General features: G+C 48.4%; 1 protein-coding gene across 1 annotated transcript; it reads right to left on the bottom strand.

Moving 5' to 3' along the window:
• Positions 1-1,296: 1,296 nt before the first annotated feature.
• Positions 1,297-14,168, bottom strand: LOC310746055 (zinc finger protein 212-like). The gene is made up of 6 exons (XM_083579710.1): positions 11,273-14,168; positions 7,331-7,714; positions 6,820-6,937; positions 4,925-5,101; positions 3,766-3,876; positions 1,297-2,445 (listed from the first exon to the last, which is right to left on the bottom strand). Exons 1-6 carry the CDS (start codon positions 11,294-11,296, stop codon positions 1,472-1,474), a joined length of 1,788 nt encoding a protein of 595 aa, XP_083435836.1. The 5' UTR covers positions 11,297-14,168; the 3' UTR covers positions 1,297-1,471.
• Between the last annotated feature and the right edge of the window lie 9 nt (positions 14,169-14,177).

The following is a 14,177-nucleotide window of genomic DNA, read 5'->3' as shown; positions in this document are numbered from 1 at the left end:
GCTGGCAAGGCTTTCTTTGGAAACACCAGGCTGAAATTAATTTCTGACAAGGAACAAGGTCTTGGGGTTCAAACTCACACGGAAGGAAACAAACGCTGCCTTTTGGGTGGCGACCGTGCTCAATCCTCACTAGTGGGCTGTTGTGCTTATGCCACAATGAAGGGAATGCACTCTGCACATGCTCAGGTGAGACCTTCCTCTCACTTTTTCCGGCACTAGTTCTCTAGAGCTAAGCCCTGTGGCTGTGAACCAAATCAAGAAGCTTTTCTGAAAGAGGAATCCGGGACTCTTTAGCTGTGATCTACATTGGGCAAGAGATTCCCGGATGAGGATGAAATGGGGAGGAGGAGACCCATGTAAAGCACTTTGAGCTCCTTGCAGGGGAAAAGGTGGCACAGAAATGTAATAAATAAATAAACTCCATGATTCTATGATTCCCGCATTTGGGGTTGGGCTGGATGACCCTCAGGGTCCCTTAAATGATTCTACGTATTATCATTTAGCTGTGACTCCTGTATTGCAAGGGGCTGGGCTTAATAATAATAATAATAATAATAATAATAATAATAATAATAAATTTAATTTATACCCTGCCCTCCCCAGCCAGAGCCGGGCTCAGGGCAGCTAACACCAATAAAATAAAATCACAGTAAAACATAATAGGGGAAAAGAGAGGGAGAAAAAGAAAACCAATTTAAAATACAGGTTAAAATGCAATTTAAAATGCAGCCTCATTTTAAAAGTAGCCGATAAATCAAGACCATAAGGGGAGGGAAACGTAAGGGTCAGACTGAGTCCAAACCAAAGGCCAGGCGGAACAGCTCTGTCTTGCAGGCCCTGCGGAAAGATGTCAAGTCCCTCAGGGCCCTAGTCTCTTGGGACAGAGCGTTCCACCAAGTCGGGGCCAGTACTGAAAAGGCCCTGGCCCTAGTTGAGACCAATCTAACCTCCTTGCGACTTGGCACCTCCAAAATGTTGTCATTTATGGACCTTAAGGTTCTCCGCGGGGAAGACCAGGAGAGGCAGTCCCGTAGGTATGAGGGTCCTAGGCCATATAGGGCTTCAAAGGTCAAAACCAGCACCTTAAACCTGACCCTGTACTCCACCGGGAGCCAGTGCAGTTGGTAAAGATGACCCCTGGACCTCTCTTCCATGCCACGATGTTACAATCACCCCACTAAGATCTGCCTCGGCCAACGCCTGCTTGCGTATGATCAGATTTATTGGCACACATGGCAAAATAAGCCATGTAAAGAGGGAGAAAAGGCGGGGGGAGAGAGAAACAACACCCAAATCTCCATATTACATTTTATTATCAATAAAGAATATATATAAAAATAACAATCAGATTTATTGCTAAGCCAAGTCAGCTGTGTGCCAGAGCCAGACGGGCTGCCTGCCTTCAATTTTGGGGGGGGGGGGGGTTCCAGAAGGTGAGATCCTCGCCATACAGCCTGCTTGCCTCCTTCCATCACCCCACCTCCTCCGTTTTCACGAAAGGAGCCTGGCTGTCGGGCTGCGTCGCCCACGGGCCACCCGCTGCGTCGGCGTGGCTGCGCTCGTGCAGTTTCAGGCTTCGCTGGCAGCGGAAGGCCTTGCCGCAGACATGGCAGCAGGAGCGACCCTCTGGCCGCTCGCCCGAGTGCGCCGCCTGGTGCCGGAGCAGCCAGGAGCTGCAGGCGAAGCTCTTGGCACAGTCCTGGCACTGGTGGAGCTTCTCCCGGGCGTGGGAACGCAGGTGCTTGAGGAATCCGGCCTTTTGGGGGAAGCTGTTCCCGCAGCGCGCACAGGAATAGGCCCTCTCCCCGCCGTGGGTGTTTTGGTGCACCGTCAGGTTGGTCATACGGGTGAAGCGCTTGTGGCACTGGGCGCACTGGTAGGGCTTCTCCCCGGTGTGCGTACGCCGGTGTTCCACCAGGGTTGAGAGGCGGCTGAAGCGCTTCTCGCACTCGCCGCAGGCGTAGGGTTTTTCCCCGGTGTGCGTCCGCTGGTGCTCCACCAGGGTCGAGAGGCGGCCGAAGCGCTTCTCGCACTCGGCGCAGCCGTAGGGCTTCTCCCCGGTGTGGGTGCGGTAGTGCGTGGTCAGCGTCGACTGGTGGACGAAGGCTTTCCCGCACTCGAGGCAGGAGAAAGGCCTCTTGCCCAGGTGGGAGCGGCGGTGCCGGGTGAAATTTTCCTTCCGGGCGAAGGCATGCCCGCAGTCGGCACAGATGTAGGGGCGCTCAGGGGAACCCCGCTGGAGGTGAGGTCCATTTGGGGGGACAGGATCCCTCTCTGCTGCCCCGGGGAAGACTTGCTCGGCGAAGCCCTGGGGTAACGCTTGACCAAGACCGTAGCTGCTGTTCACGTCCTGGTAGATGTTCTCTTCCGATCTCTCTGCCAGAGTCCAGTGGGGCTCCGGCTCCTCAGGGCTCCGGCATTTTTGGTGCGTCAGCCAGCTGTCCACTGCATCAACAATTTATTTCATTTTTTATTTGTGAACAAATAAAGAGAAAGAAGTGAGTGGGGGAAGGAAAAGTGCTTGAGATTGTAAATAGTTCAATAAGCACTGCTATTGTTGCAATGAATATATGATTACAGTGGTACCTCAGGTTACATACGCTTCAGGTTACAGACTCCACTAACCCAGAAATAGTACCTCGGGTTAAGAACTTTGCTTCAGGATGAGAACAGAAATCATGCCACCGCGGCAGCAGCAGGAGGCCCCATTAGCTAAAGTGGTGCTTCAGGTTAAGAACAGTTTCAGGTTAAGAACAGACCTTCAGAATGAATTAAGTACGTAACCCGAGGTACCACTGTATCAACAAGCCATTATAATTTTACAAAAATGCATTCCAAGTATCGTTATATTTATCCATGCACAATCTGCGTCTAAATCCACAGGTGAGCCTGTGGTCACCATCTGAGACCCTTCTTCGTGTGTCCTCCTCCACAAGAGGTCCAGAGGGTGGCAAACACACAGCTATTCCACCTGGCCTTTAATTTGAATTCAGCCTGATCTTTTATTCCCCTTCCTTCCCCCCTCTCCCCTTTTTATGAAGATCACGCGCTCTGAGACCCCACAGCTAATTCTCCCCTGGCCTCCTCGCTGGCCAAAGTAGGACCAATTCAGCCAGCTAGCTCTGGGGATTATCTAATGCTTATTTCTCCTAAACTGATTTTTGAATTTTATTGTTATTCATGTTTTTTATACTGTATTTTATGCTGCTTTTATAATTAAGTGTTTTAAAATTGTTGTTAGCCGCCCTGAGCCCGGTTTTTGAACCGGGAAGGGCGGGGTATAAATAAAAATTACTATGATTATGATTATTAGATTCTATGACTTTAGGCCTTGGCAAACAAAGCAACATTTTGCTCCGGAGATGTCAGCTCGGCCTGATCCCTGGCGCTTTACTTCACTGCAAAACTGCCTTGCATAATGGCAGGGGAGTTAAAGGTTTGGAGGAAGAGGAAATCAGTATTTGCCAGCTATGAATGCAAGGGATTAAGGCCTCTTGTTAGGGCAGAAGGATCTTTTACCTACTCCACTGGACTGGAGAGATTAGGCATCTCCACCACAAAGGAGACATAGGCCAACATTCCCCCCCAAACACCCCCCCCTTCAAGGTCCCCCAATATATCCTCTGGAAGCATCTAAGAGCCTTTTTCATGGAGAAAGATCCTGCTGGGATGTTAATGCCAGACCCATTGGTCTCCAGAATAAAAGGCCCAAGAGCTACCCATTTCTGGCTTTCAGATTTTTAAAAAGGGCCATTGATTACTCACCTGGGGCTATTTTGCTTCCCGGACTCTCCTCCTCTTCCTCCTTAGCCAAGGGCTCCTGCTCTTGTTTTACCTGTGAGGAGGGGGCAGCCTCCAAGATGGACTCAGGAGAACCTGCAGAGGAGATGGGAGAAGAAGATGGGATTTCTTCCTTTCTTAAGATCTGTGAATTGTCGTCATTATTATTTATCAAATTTCTATAGGGCCCTTCATCTGTAGAACTCAGAGCAGTTCACGAGAAAAAAATACAAGGTGAAAACTGAAAATACATACGATACGATATCTTCGTTGTCATTGTCCCATACAGAACAATGACATTGAAAAATCTACATAAGACATGCAAAAAACCCCTACAAACTCTGAAACCCCATTTTAAAATACAATATACTCCTATAGAGACTCCTTATGTTGCGTTTAAAACCAAAATTGCATTTGGGTAGAAACATAATAAAACATACATAATAAAAACAAGAACAAAAAAACCCTTCATACAAACCAATAATCATCCCCCCCCAAGAATTGCTTTCATTGGAAGTGTGTTGCAGTGGTTAGAGTGTCGGACTGGGACCTGGGAGAGACCTGGGTTCGAATCCCTACTGGGCCATGGAGCTCACTAATAATAATAATAATAAATTTTATTTATACCCCGCCCTCCCCGGCCAGAGCCAGGCTCAGGGCAGCTAACACCAGTAAAATTACAGTAAAAACATAATAGGAAAAGGGGGAAAAACCAATTTAAAATACAGGTTAAAATGCAGCCTCATTTTAAAAGTAGCCCATAGATCAAAACCATAAGGAGAGGGAAACATAAGGGTCAGACTGAGTCCAAACCAAAGGCCAGGAGGAATAACTCTGTCTTGCAGGCCCTGCAGAAAGATGTCAAGTCCCGCAGGGCTCTAGTCTCTTGGGACATAGCGTTCCACCAAGTTGGGGCCAGTACTGAAAAGGCCCTGGTCCTAGTTGAGGCCAGTCTAACCACCTTGCGACCGGGGACCTCCAAAGTGTTGTTATTTGTGGACCTTAAGGTTCTCTGCGGGGCATACCAGGAGAGGCCTAGTCCAAAAGGACCTAGTCCAAAAGATCACAGAACCATAGAGGTGAAAGGGACCCAAAGATTCCCACCCCAGCCCCCAAACACCAAGGAGCGGCTCGGAACAGTCACCTGGGACAAATGCTGGAGCCGCACTTCTCTGATGGTTCCTTTGCTTCTGCAAGGGGTTCTCAGCCATGCTGGCATCCCCGAGGTTCTCCCTGGAGTCTGTGTCCTGCTGTTCGCCAGGACCCAGGTCCTCCCCTCGTTCAATCCAGGACAAAATATCTGGCTTGGAGATTGCATAATCTGTTGCGATGAGAAAAGAGAAAAGGACAGGACATCCTTAGTTGGTTCCCCCCCCCCCCAAAATTGATTTTCCAGATTTATAACAAACATATCGACAAATACAAAAAGAAAACATCAAAAAACAAACAAATAAGCAAACATAGATCCTAACTATAATAGCTCCACTTTTGTTAACATTGTTGGGTGACTTCCTCAAATCCCGCTGGGCTGAGTTTCCATATATATCATTGTAGCAGTTTTCCGAAACTAATTTCACCTAAAAATTACTTAGTAAACTCTTTCTTTCTTTTCATTTTAACTTTAAATATATTATTCTATAACATCACATATTTAAATCCTAGGCCAATCTGATACTTGCAAGTAATTCTATTTAAGTTATCTTAACATATTTAGCTAACTACAGGACATCCTTAATTTACAGAGTGGGATGAAAAGGCTGCTTTTAGGGGAAAAGAAGGATATTTACTCATTTGTTTCGTAAAATTTACACAGGCCTGATTGCAAAAACAAAAAACCTCACCCCTCAATGCGGTCTGCAAAAAAATAAAATAATAAGAATCAAGAAACAGTACTTTAAAGGACTAAAACAGCATTGGAATGACTTTCTAAGCATTGCTTATGTCTAAGCAATGCAGCGGTACCTCTGGTTGCAAACGGGATCCGTTCCGGAGCCCCGCTCGCAACCTGAGCAGAACGCAACCCGCGGGTCGCGATTCGCCACTTCTGCGCATGCGCGTGACATCATTTTGAGCATCTGCGCATGCGCGAGTGGCGAAACCTGGAAGTAACCCGTTTCGTTACTTACGGGTCGCCGCGGGACGCAACCTGAAAACGCTCAACCTGAAGCAAACGTAACATGAGGTATGACTGTATAGTGGTACCTCGGGATGCAAACAGGATCCGTTCCGGAGCACCGTTCGCATCTTGAATGGAACGTAAAATGTGACGGCGCGTCTGCGCGTGCGCGGGTCGCGATTTGCCACTTCCGCGCATGCACGTAACGTCATTTTTAGCGTCTGCACATGAGCGAGCGGTGAAACCCGGAAGTAACGAGCTCCATTATTTCTGGGTTGCCACGGAACGCAACCCGAAAGCGCTCAACCTGAAGCATATTCAACCCAAGGTATGACCGTAGTGTTCTTAGCAGATGCTGGAAAAGTTTACAGTGAAGGTGCTGGCCTGGTATCAATCGGCAGGGAGTTCCAAAGTGTAGAGGCTGCCACACTGAGCGATCGAGTTCTTACCAATGTGGGAAACGGGCATTTTGTGGCACAGAAGAGGTGAGACTGAGGACAGCCACAAAGTGAAGGTGAATTCAATTACTTCCAAGTATCAGATTGGCCTAGGATTTAAGTACGTGATGTTATAGAACAATATGTTTAAAGTTAAAATGAAAAGAAAAAAGAGGTTAATTGACTAAGTAATTTTTAGGTGAAATTAGTTTTGGAAAACTGCTACAATGATATATATGGAAATTCAGCCAGGCGGATTCGAGGAAGTCACCCAACAATGTTAACAAAAATGGAATTATTACAGTTTGGATTTATGTTTGCTTGTTTGTTTGTGTTTCTTTTTGATGTTTTCTTTTATATGTTTGTTATAAATTTGGAAAATCAATAAAAAAAATTTGCTGGGAAAAATAAAAGTGATGGAGAATTTGGAGGCAGGCCAGGGTGAACGCATGGCCCAGAAGCCTCCTTTCTCCCGCCGGCTCTTACCGAGAGAGATCAAGTATTCGCAGTTCCCCTTCAGGACGTTCTTGTAGAGTTCCTTCTGCCAGTCCTCCATCTTCTCCCGCTCCTCCTGGGAAAAGGCGGTGCTGCCATCAAAGGTCACCTGCAAGGAGTCAACCACAAAAGTTGATGCCCCAGAGCACCCTGGGAAACGAATGATCCTAGGAGGGTAGCGCGGGGAGGGACCCCCAAAGGTCATCTAGCTCAACCCCCTGCGATTGTTTTGTTATGTGGTATTTGTTATAATTATGGAAAACATAATAATTTTTTTTTAAAAAAATCCTGCTTTTGCTAATAAAGAGTTAACTCTAACTTGCACAGTGTGATTTACTGCTGGCTAGCTCCTGCCAGCGACTAACCCAAGGCCAGAGAGCTAGGGGAGCTCGCGTCTCCTCCCAGATCCAGCTTTCCACACACTGAACTGGTCCCATCAACCCATCCACAAAGTCCCCCAATGCAATCTTGCTCCAGTTATCGTCAGGCAGGGTCCACCTACCTTGGGGGCCTCCCCGTTGACACCGGGTGGGAGCCTCAGGATCCAGAAGTTCCGGTTCTTGAGCAGGTTCTCCAGGTTCTCCAGCCTCCTCCGGAGCAAGCCGTACTCCTGGATCAAGGTCCCCAGCACCGTCCACTTGCCCTCCAGCTGGTTCCCGATTTCCAGCTCCGTCTTCTCGCACTCAAAGATCTTCTTCTCCGCCGTCCCTGCCCTGCCCTCCAGGCTCAGCAGCCGAGACGTCAAAGTGTCCACTTTGCTCTCCATCGCCTGGACAGCAGCCACCAGAGTCCAGACAGACGCCTCCGTCACCTGCCCCGCCGGACACTCGAGGACGGCGGGGGACTGCAGGGAAGACGGCGCGCCCCGCGATTCAGCGTCCCATTCCTGTTGGCAAGGATACAAGTTGTTGTTTTTTCACAAAAGAAACTAAGCTTTTTGTTTTGGCCGTTTCTGAAAACACTCCAAACATGTGGAGGGCACCATGTTGGGGAAGACTGGCCTGCAACGCGTCTCTCAAGCACCACCTTGAGTTCCTTGGAGAAAAAGTAGGATATAAATATTATAATGCAGGGAATTATATTTAGGAAGGAGGAAGGCCTGTTTCTTGGGGGTTCATCTTCTTTGGAGGGAACCAGTGATCTGCCAGGGATCTGTCACAGACATCCAGTGATCTACTGGTAGGTCACAATCTACCTGTCGGACATGCCTGTTATAATGGAATCACTGTGGTTGGGAAGGGGCCGTGATAATAATAATAATTTACCCCACATTCAAGGAGACCAGGACCATACCTGATGGGGCATTAGGTGCCTCCAGCACCCAGCTGTTCATCTCACCACAGAGATGCCTGTGAATTCTACCAGGGAAGGTCATCCTAACCACCTTTCAGCTTTTTTTTTAAAAAAAAAAATATTTGTACCCCGCCCATCTGGCTGGGTTTCCCCAGCCACTCTGGGCGGTTTCCAACAAAATATTAAAATACTGTAATGCATCAAACATTAAAAGCTTCCCTAAACAAGGCTGTCTTCAGATGTCTTCTAAATGTCAGGTAGTTGTTTATCTCTTTGACATCTGATGGGAGGGCGTTCCACAGGGTGGGCGCCACCACCGAGAAGGCCCTCTGCCTGGTCCCCTGTAACTTGGCTTCTTGTAGTGAGGGAACTGCCAGAAGGCCCTCAGCGCTGGACCTCAGCGTCCAGGCAGAACGATGGGGGTGGAGACGCTCCTTCAGCTATACTGGGCCGAGGCTGCTTATGGCTTTCAAGGTCAGCACCAACACTTGTAATTGTGCTCGGAAACGTACTGGGAGCCAATGTAGGTCTTTCAGGACCAGTGTTATATGGTCTCAGTGGCCGCTCCCAGTCACCAGTCTAGCTGCCACATTCTGGATTAGTTGTAGTTTCCGGGACACCTTCAAAAGCAGCCCCACATAGAGCGCATTGCAGTAGTCCAAGCAAGAGATAACCAGAGCATGCACCACTCTGGCGAGACAGTCTGCGGGCAGGAAGGGTCTCATCCTGCGTACCAGGTGGAGCTGGTAGACAGCCACCCTGGACACAGAATTGACCTGCACCTTCCTGGACAGCTGTGAGTCCAAAATGACTCCCAGGCTGCTCACCTGGTCCTTCAGGGGCACAGTTACCCCATTCAGGACCAGGGAGTCCTCCACACCCATCCGCCCCCTGTCCCCCAAAACAGTACTTCTGTCTTGTCAGGATTCAACCTCAATCCCATTAGCCGCCATCCATCCTCCAACCGCCTCCAGACACTCACACAGGACCTTCACCGCCTTCACTGGTTCTGATTTGAAAGAAAGGTAGAGATAGTACAATGCCCTGCGATGCAGGAATGTTTTAATAGTAATAAAAGATCCCACAATTTATCTGTTTCCGAAAGCAGAAAATGCCTCCATCCAGCATGGAGAGGGCAGAGGAAGCAGCCCGTTAAAGGAAGTGCCTGCTCCAGATTTAAACACCCTGTTCACACAGCACAGGCTGCCATTATACAAATCTATGGTGTGGCCACATTTGGAGCAATTTGTACAGTTCCGATTGCCTTGCCTCAAAAAGGATATGGCAGAATTGGAAAAAGGTTCAGGAAAGGGCCAGATAAATGATCAAGGGGGTGGAGCGACTCCCCAGTGAGGAAAAGCTGCAGCATTTGGGGGCTTTTTACTTTAGGGAAAAGGCAAGAAAGAGGCGAAATGATAGAAGTCTATAGCCAGTGTGGTGTAGTGGTTAAGAGCGGTAGTCTCGTAATCTGGAGAACCGGGTTCGAGTCTCCACTCCTCCACCTGCAGCTGCTGGGTCACCTTGGGCCAGTCACACTTCTCTGAAGTCTCTCAGCCCCACTCACCTCACAGAGTGTTTGTTGTGGGGGAGGAAGGGAAAGGAGATTGTTAGCCGTTTTGAGACTCCTTAAGGGGAGTGAAAGGTGGGATATCAAATCCAAAACTCCTCCTCCTCCTATAGAATTATGCCTGGCATCCCCCAAACTCACACCACCTATAACAGCAGTGTCTCAAATTGACTGCAGCTGACCTGTAAAAAGGACTCTGTGAACTGAAAGCAGAAACACTATGATGTTCTTTTGTAATCCAAAAATCAAGAAAAGCAATTTTAAATATAAAATAAAATTGTGGATGGAATGGAGAAAGTGGAATGGAGAAAAGCTTTTGTCCCTCTCTCTCGTTACACCAGAACTCAGGGGCATCCAAAGTTGGGAGATTCGGGACAGATAAAACAAAGTCGTCCTTGACACAGCCCAGAGTTAAACTATGGAACTCCCTTCCACAACGGGCAGCGATGGCCGCCAAGTGAGACGGCCTTAAAAGAGAGTTGAGCAAATTCATGGAAAGGGGGTGATGGGTGGCTTCTAGCCATGGTGGAGACGCTCTAACACTGTTCAGCCATTGTGAGAACAGGATGCAAGGCTAGCTGGGCCACTGGCCTCATCCAGCCAGGCTCTTACTATCCTCTTGTAAAGGTAAAGGGACCCCTGACCGTTAAGTCCAGTCGCGGATGACTCTGGGGTTGCGCGCTCATCTCGCTTTATTGGCCCAGGGAGCTGGCGTACAGCAGGTCCTGTGGCCAGCAGGACTAAGCCGCTTCTGGCGAACCAGAGCAGCGCACGGAAACGCCCTTCACCTTCCCACCAGAGCGGTACCTATTTATCTACTTGCACCTTGACGTGCTTTCGAACTGCTAGGTTGGCAGGAGCAGGGACCGAGCAACGGGAGCTCACCCCGTCGCGGGGATTCGAACCGCCGACCTTCTGATCGGCAAGTCCTAGGCTCTGTGGTTTAGACCACAGCACTCTTGTACTAAAAATAATAAAAACAATAACAGTCAGTGGGGGTTTTCTGGGGGTACTCAAGGATACGTAGTACTGGTACCCCCCCCAAAAAAATATTTAAAGTGTGGCACTTACTGTGACAACTTCATGGTGAGTACCAACACCTTTTCCCCTTAGAATAAAGCACTAAGAATAAAAATAATAACAATAATAACAGCAATAATAATTTTCTGCCCTCTCCTTGCCCCTTAAGAGATTTCTGCTCCCCACTTGGTCCCTTTGCACCAGGCACGGAGAGGGCAGAGGGAGGGTCCCATTAAAGGAAGAACCTGATTCCGAATTTAAGCACCCCGTTCACACGGCACAAGGCTGCAAGCGCGCATCTCCACCCGCAGAATTCCGCCATCCCGCCTGCTAACAACCGACGCCGCCGTTCCCTTTCCCTTTTGCACCGGGAAGGAGGGGAGCGGAGCGGGGTAAAAGCGGGGTAAGTACCCCGAAGGGAGGGGGAAGCTCGTCCGGATCAGCCGGGCGCAAAGTGCATCCTCTTCCCCTGCAAAAAGAGCAGGATCCAGGAAGCCCAGAGGACGCGAGGAGGAGAAGGAGAGATGCAAGGGCGCACGGGCTTGGGGACCGCGCGCTGCTTACCTGCGCGGGCGCCCACTCGGCCATGGCGCCTCCGAGGGTCCCGGCGAGGGATCCGTCCGGAGCTGAGGGCCGGCGCCGGGATCCGCAGCTCAGAGCATGTCGGGAGCAGCTTTGCAAAGCGGGGAGGCGGGGGGCAGACTAGGGAGGGGAACCGGCGCCACTCCGGAGCTGCACCGCCGCCTGTGGGCCTGGGAGAGCATCGCCGCACAAAGCGAGCAAGCGCAAAGGGAGCTTCGCTTGCACCCGCGGAGGATAGGAGCGGATCCTGCCCCTCGGAGGTTTTTGGCTAGGGACCCCTCCAAAGAATGCGCGCCTAGCAGCGCTCCGTGGGAAAGCTGTTCCGCTTGCCAAGCGCGCGCGCGCGAGGGGCTCTCCTGCGCGCCTCTGAGGATGTGCAGAGTTCACAGAATGGTAGAGCTGGAAGGGACCCCGAGGGTCATCTAGTTCAACCCCCTGGCCCCTGCAATGCAGGAATCTCAAGCAGATCATACATGGCAGGCAACCTTTGAAGAATCATAGAATTGCAGAGTTGCAAGGGACATGCTTGATGTATGGAAGTGAGAGCTGGACCATAAAGAAGACTGATCGCTGAAGAAGTGATGCTTTTGAATTCTGGTGCTGGAGGAGACTCTGGAGAGTCCCATGGACTGCAAGAAGATCAAACCTCTCCATTCTGAAGGAAATCAGCCCTGAGTGCTCACTGGAAGGACAGATTCTGAAGCTGAGGCTCCAAGACTTTGGTCACCTCATGAGAAGAGAAGACTCCCTGGAAAAGACCCTGATGTTGGGAAAGATGGAGGGCACAAGGAGAAGGGGACAACAGAGGATGAGATGGTTGGACAGTGTTCTCGTAGCTACCAGCATGAGGGAGGCAGTGGAAGACAGGAGGGCCTGGCGTGCTCTGGTCCAGGGGGTCACGAAGAGTCGGACACGACTAAACAACTAAACAACAACAAGGGACACCCAAGAGTCATCTAGTCCACCCTCTACAATGCGACAAATCTTTTTGCCCAACGTGGGGCTCAAACCCACGACTTTGAGTATAGGAGCCAAGGTTCTTTCAGCCCCTCCCCCATAAAATATTTGAGGGGGGCAGGCTCCCACAAAGGTGATGGCCATTGCCAGTCAAATGGTGTGTGTGTGATCAGCTATCTTGGCTAGTGGCAATCGATAGCCTTCTCTGTCATGAATTTGTCTAATCCTCTTTCAAAGTCATCCAAGTTGGTGGTCATCATTGCCTCTTGTGGGAGTGAGTTCCGTAGTTTAACAATGATTCAACAGCCTGTGGCCTTTTCAGTGTGTTGGTGGAAAGGTAGCTATTTTTTCATTTGCTTTTGTGTTATCTTGTATTTTTATGTTGTGTACCATCCTGTGATCCTTGGAGGAAGTGTGGTATAAAACTAACTAACTGCAGTTACAGGTAGGTAGCCGTGTTGGTCTGCCGTAGTCGAAACAAAATAAAAAAATATCTTCCAGTAGCACCTTAGAGACCAACTAACTTTGTTATTGGTATGAGCTTTCGTGTGCAAACTTAGTTGGTCTCTAAGGTGCTACTGGAAGGAATTTTTAAATTTTGTTTTAACTACAGTGGTACCTTGTTCCCAAACGCCAAAAACCCAGAAGTGTTCCGGTTTTCGAACGTTTTTTGGAAAGTGAACGTCCAGTGCGCCTGTCCGCTATTGTTTCCGGGGCGCCTGCACCAATCAGAAGTTGCGCCTTGGTTTTTGAACATTTCAGAAGTCAAACAGACTTCCGGAACAGATTAAGTTTGGTGCTTTTGTTTTTGCTATTTATTTTGCGTTTTTGAGGCTTTTTCGGTTAATTTGTTTTTGTGACTGTGTGGAACCCAGTTCAGCTACTGATTGTGTGACTGCGGAAATGAATAAAAGCCCCCCATCCAAACAATGACTATCATCAGTGCAGGTAAGAAATAATCATCATCATCTACAACACTGCTTTATTTATTTTATAGTTCAGTACATTATTGCTTTCATTTTATGGATCAATGGTCTCGTTAAGATAGTAAAATTCATGTTAAATTGCTGTTTTGGGGGTTGTTTTTAAAAGTACGGAACGGATTAATCCATTTTGCATTACTTTCTATGGGAAAGCGCGCCTTGTTTTTGGAACGCTTTGGTTTTGGAACAGATTTCCGGAACAGATTTTGAGAACCAAGGTACCACTGTACTCTGCACTGCTTGAAGAAATTCTTTTTTCTTATAATTCCTAAATCTCCCAACATTCCAGTTCATTGGATAACCAGGAGTTCTAGTTATTGAGGGGGGACAGGACTTTTCAGTGGCCACTTTGTCAGGAATCATTTTATAAACTATAAATTTCTATCATGTTGTCTCTTTCTCATCTTTTCCTCCAAACTAAAAAGTCCCAAGCGCTGCGTTATTTCCTCATACGGGAGTCACCTGTGTCGCGCAGGGCAAAAATATGGGTTTCTTCTATCCTTCAGTACCAATGCAGGCTTTCCAAGTTATACAGAACTATTTTCTCCCTAGAAGTGGCTGGGTGTGGGGAGCAGAGCTGAGTTCTTTAAAACATTAAAACTTTCACTGCAAACGTTGCTTGGGCCAAGAAAGATATTAGCACACAACAGGATCAGCACAACTGGCTGGTTTTAATCCAACACAAAGAGACACTTTTACTGTCCAAAGCGAATCTGTGCAGCTTCCTCTACCTGAAGGAAAATGGCAGAAATAAAAAATAAATGTCCAGTGTTTTTGAAGGGTCATTTCATGCCTGAACTCTGTGAGATTTCATTTTATTCTTAGTTCTTATACTCGGCTGTTAATTTATTCGTGTTATTTCTTAACTTTGAGACGTTTTTGTATAAAAAGCAATGAATGAATACAATAATAAAGGGTTCTGTTTGTCCCTGCACAAAAAGAAATGC

The sequence above is a fragment of the Podarcis filfolensis genome, assembly GCF_964270895.1.
Source record: "Podarcis filfolensis genome assembly, chromosome: 12".
Taxonomy (NCBI): domain Eukaryota; kingdom Metazoa; phylum Chordata; class Lepidosauria; order Squamata; family Lacertidae; genus Podarcis; species Podarcis filfolensis.
This window is presented reverse-complemented; position numbering and strand designations above follow the sequence as displayed.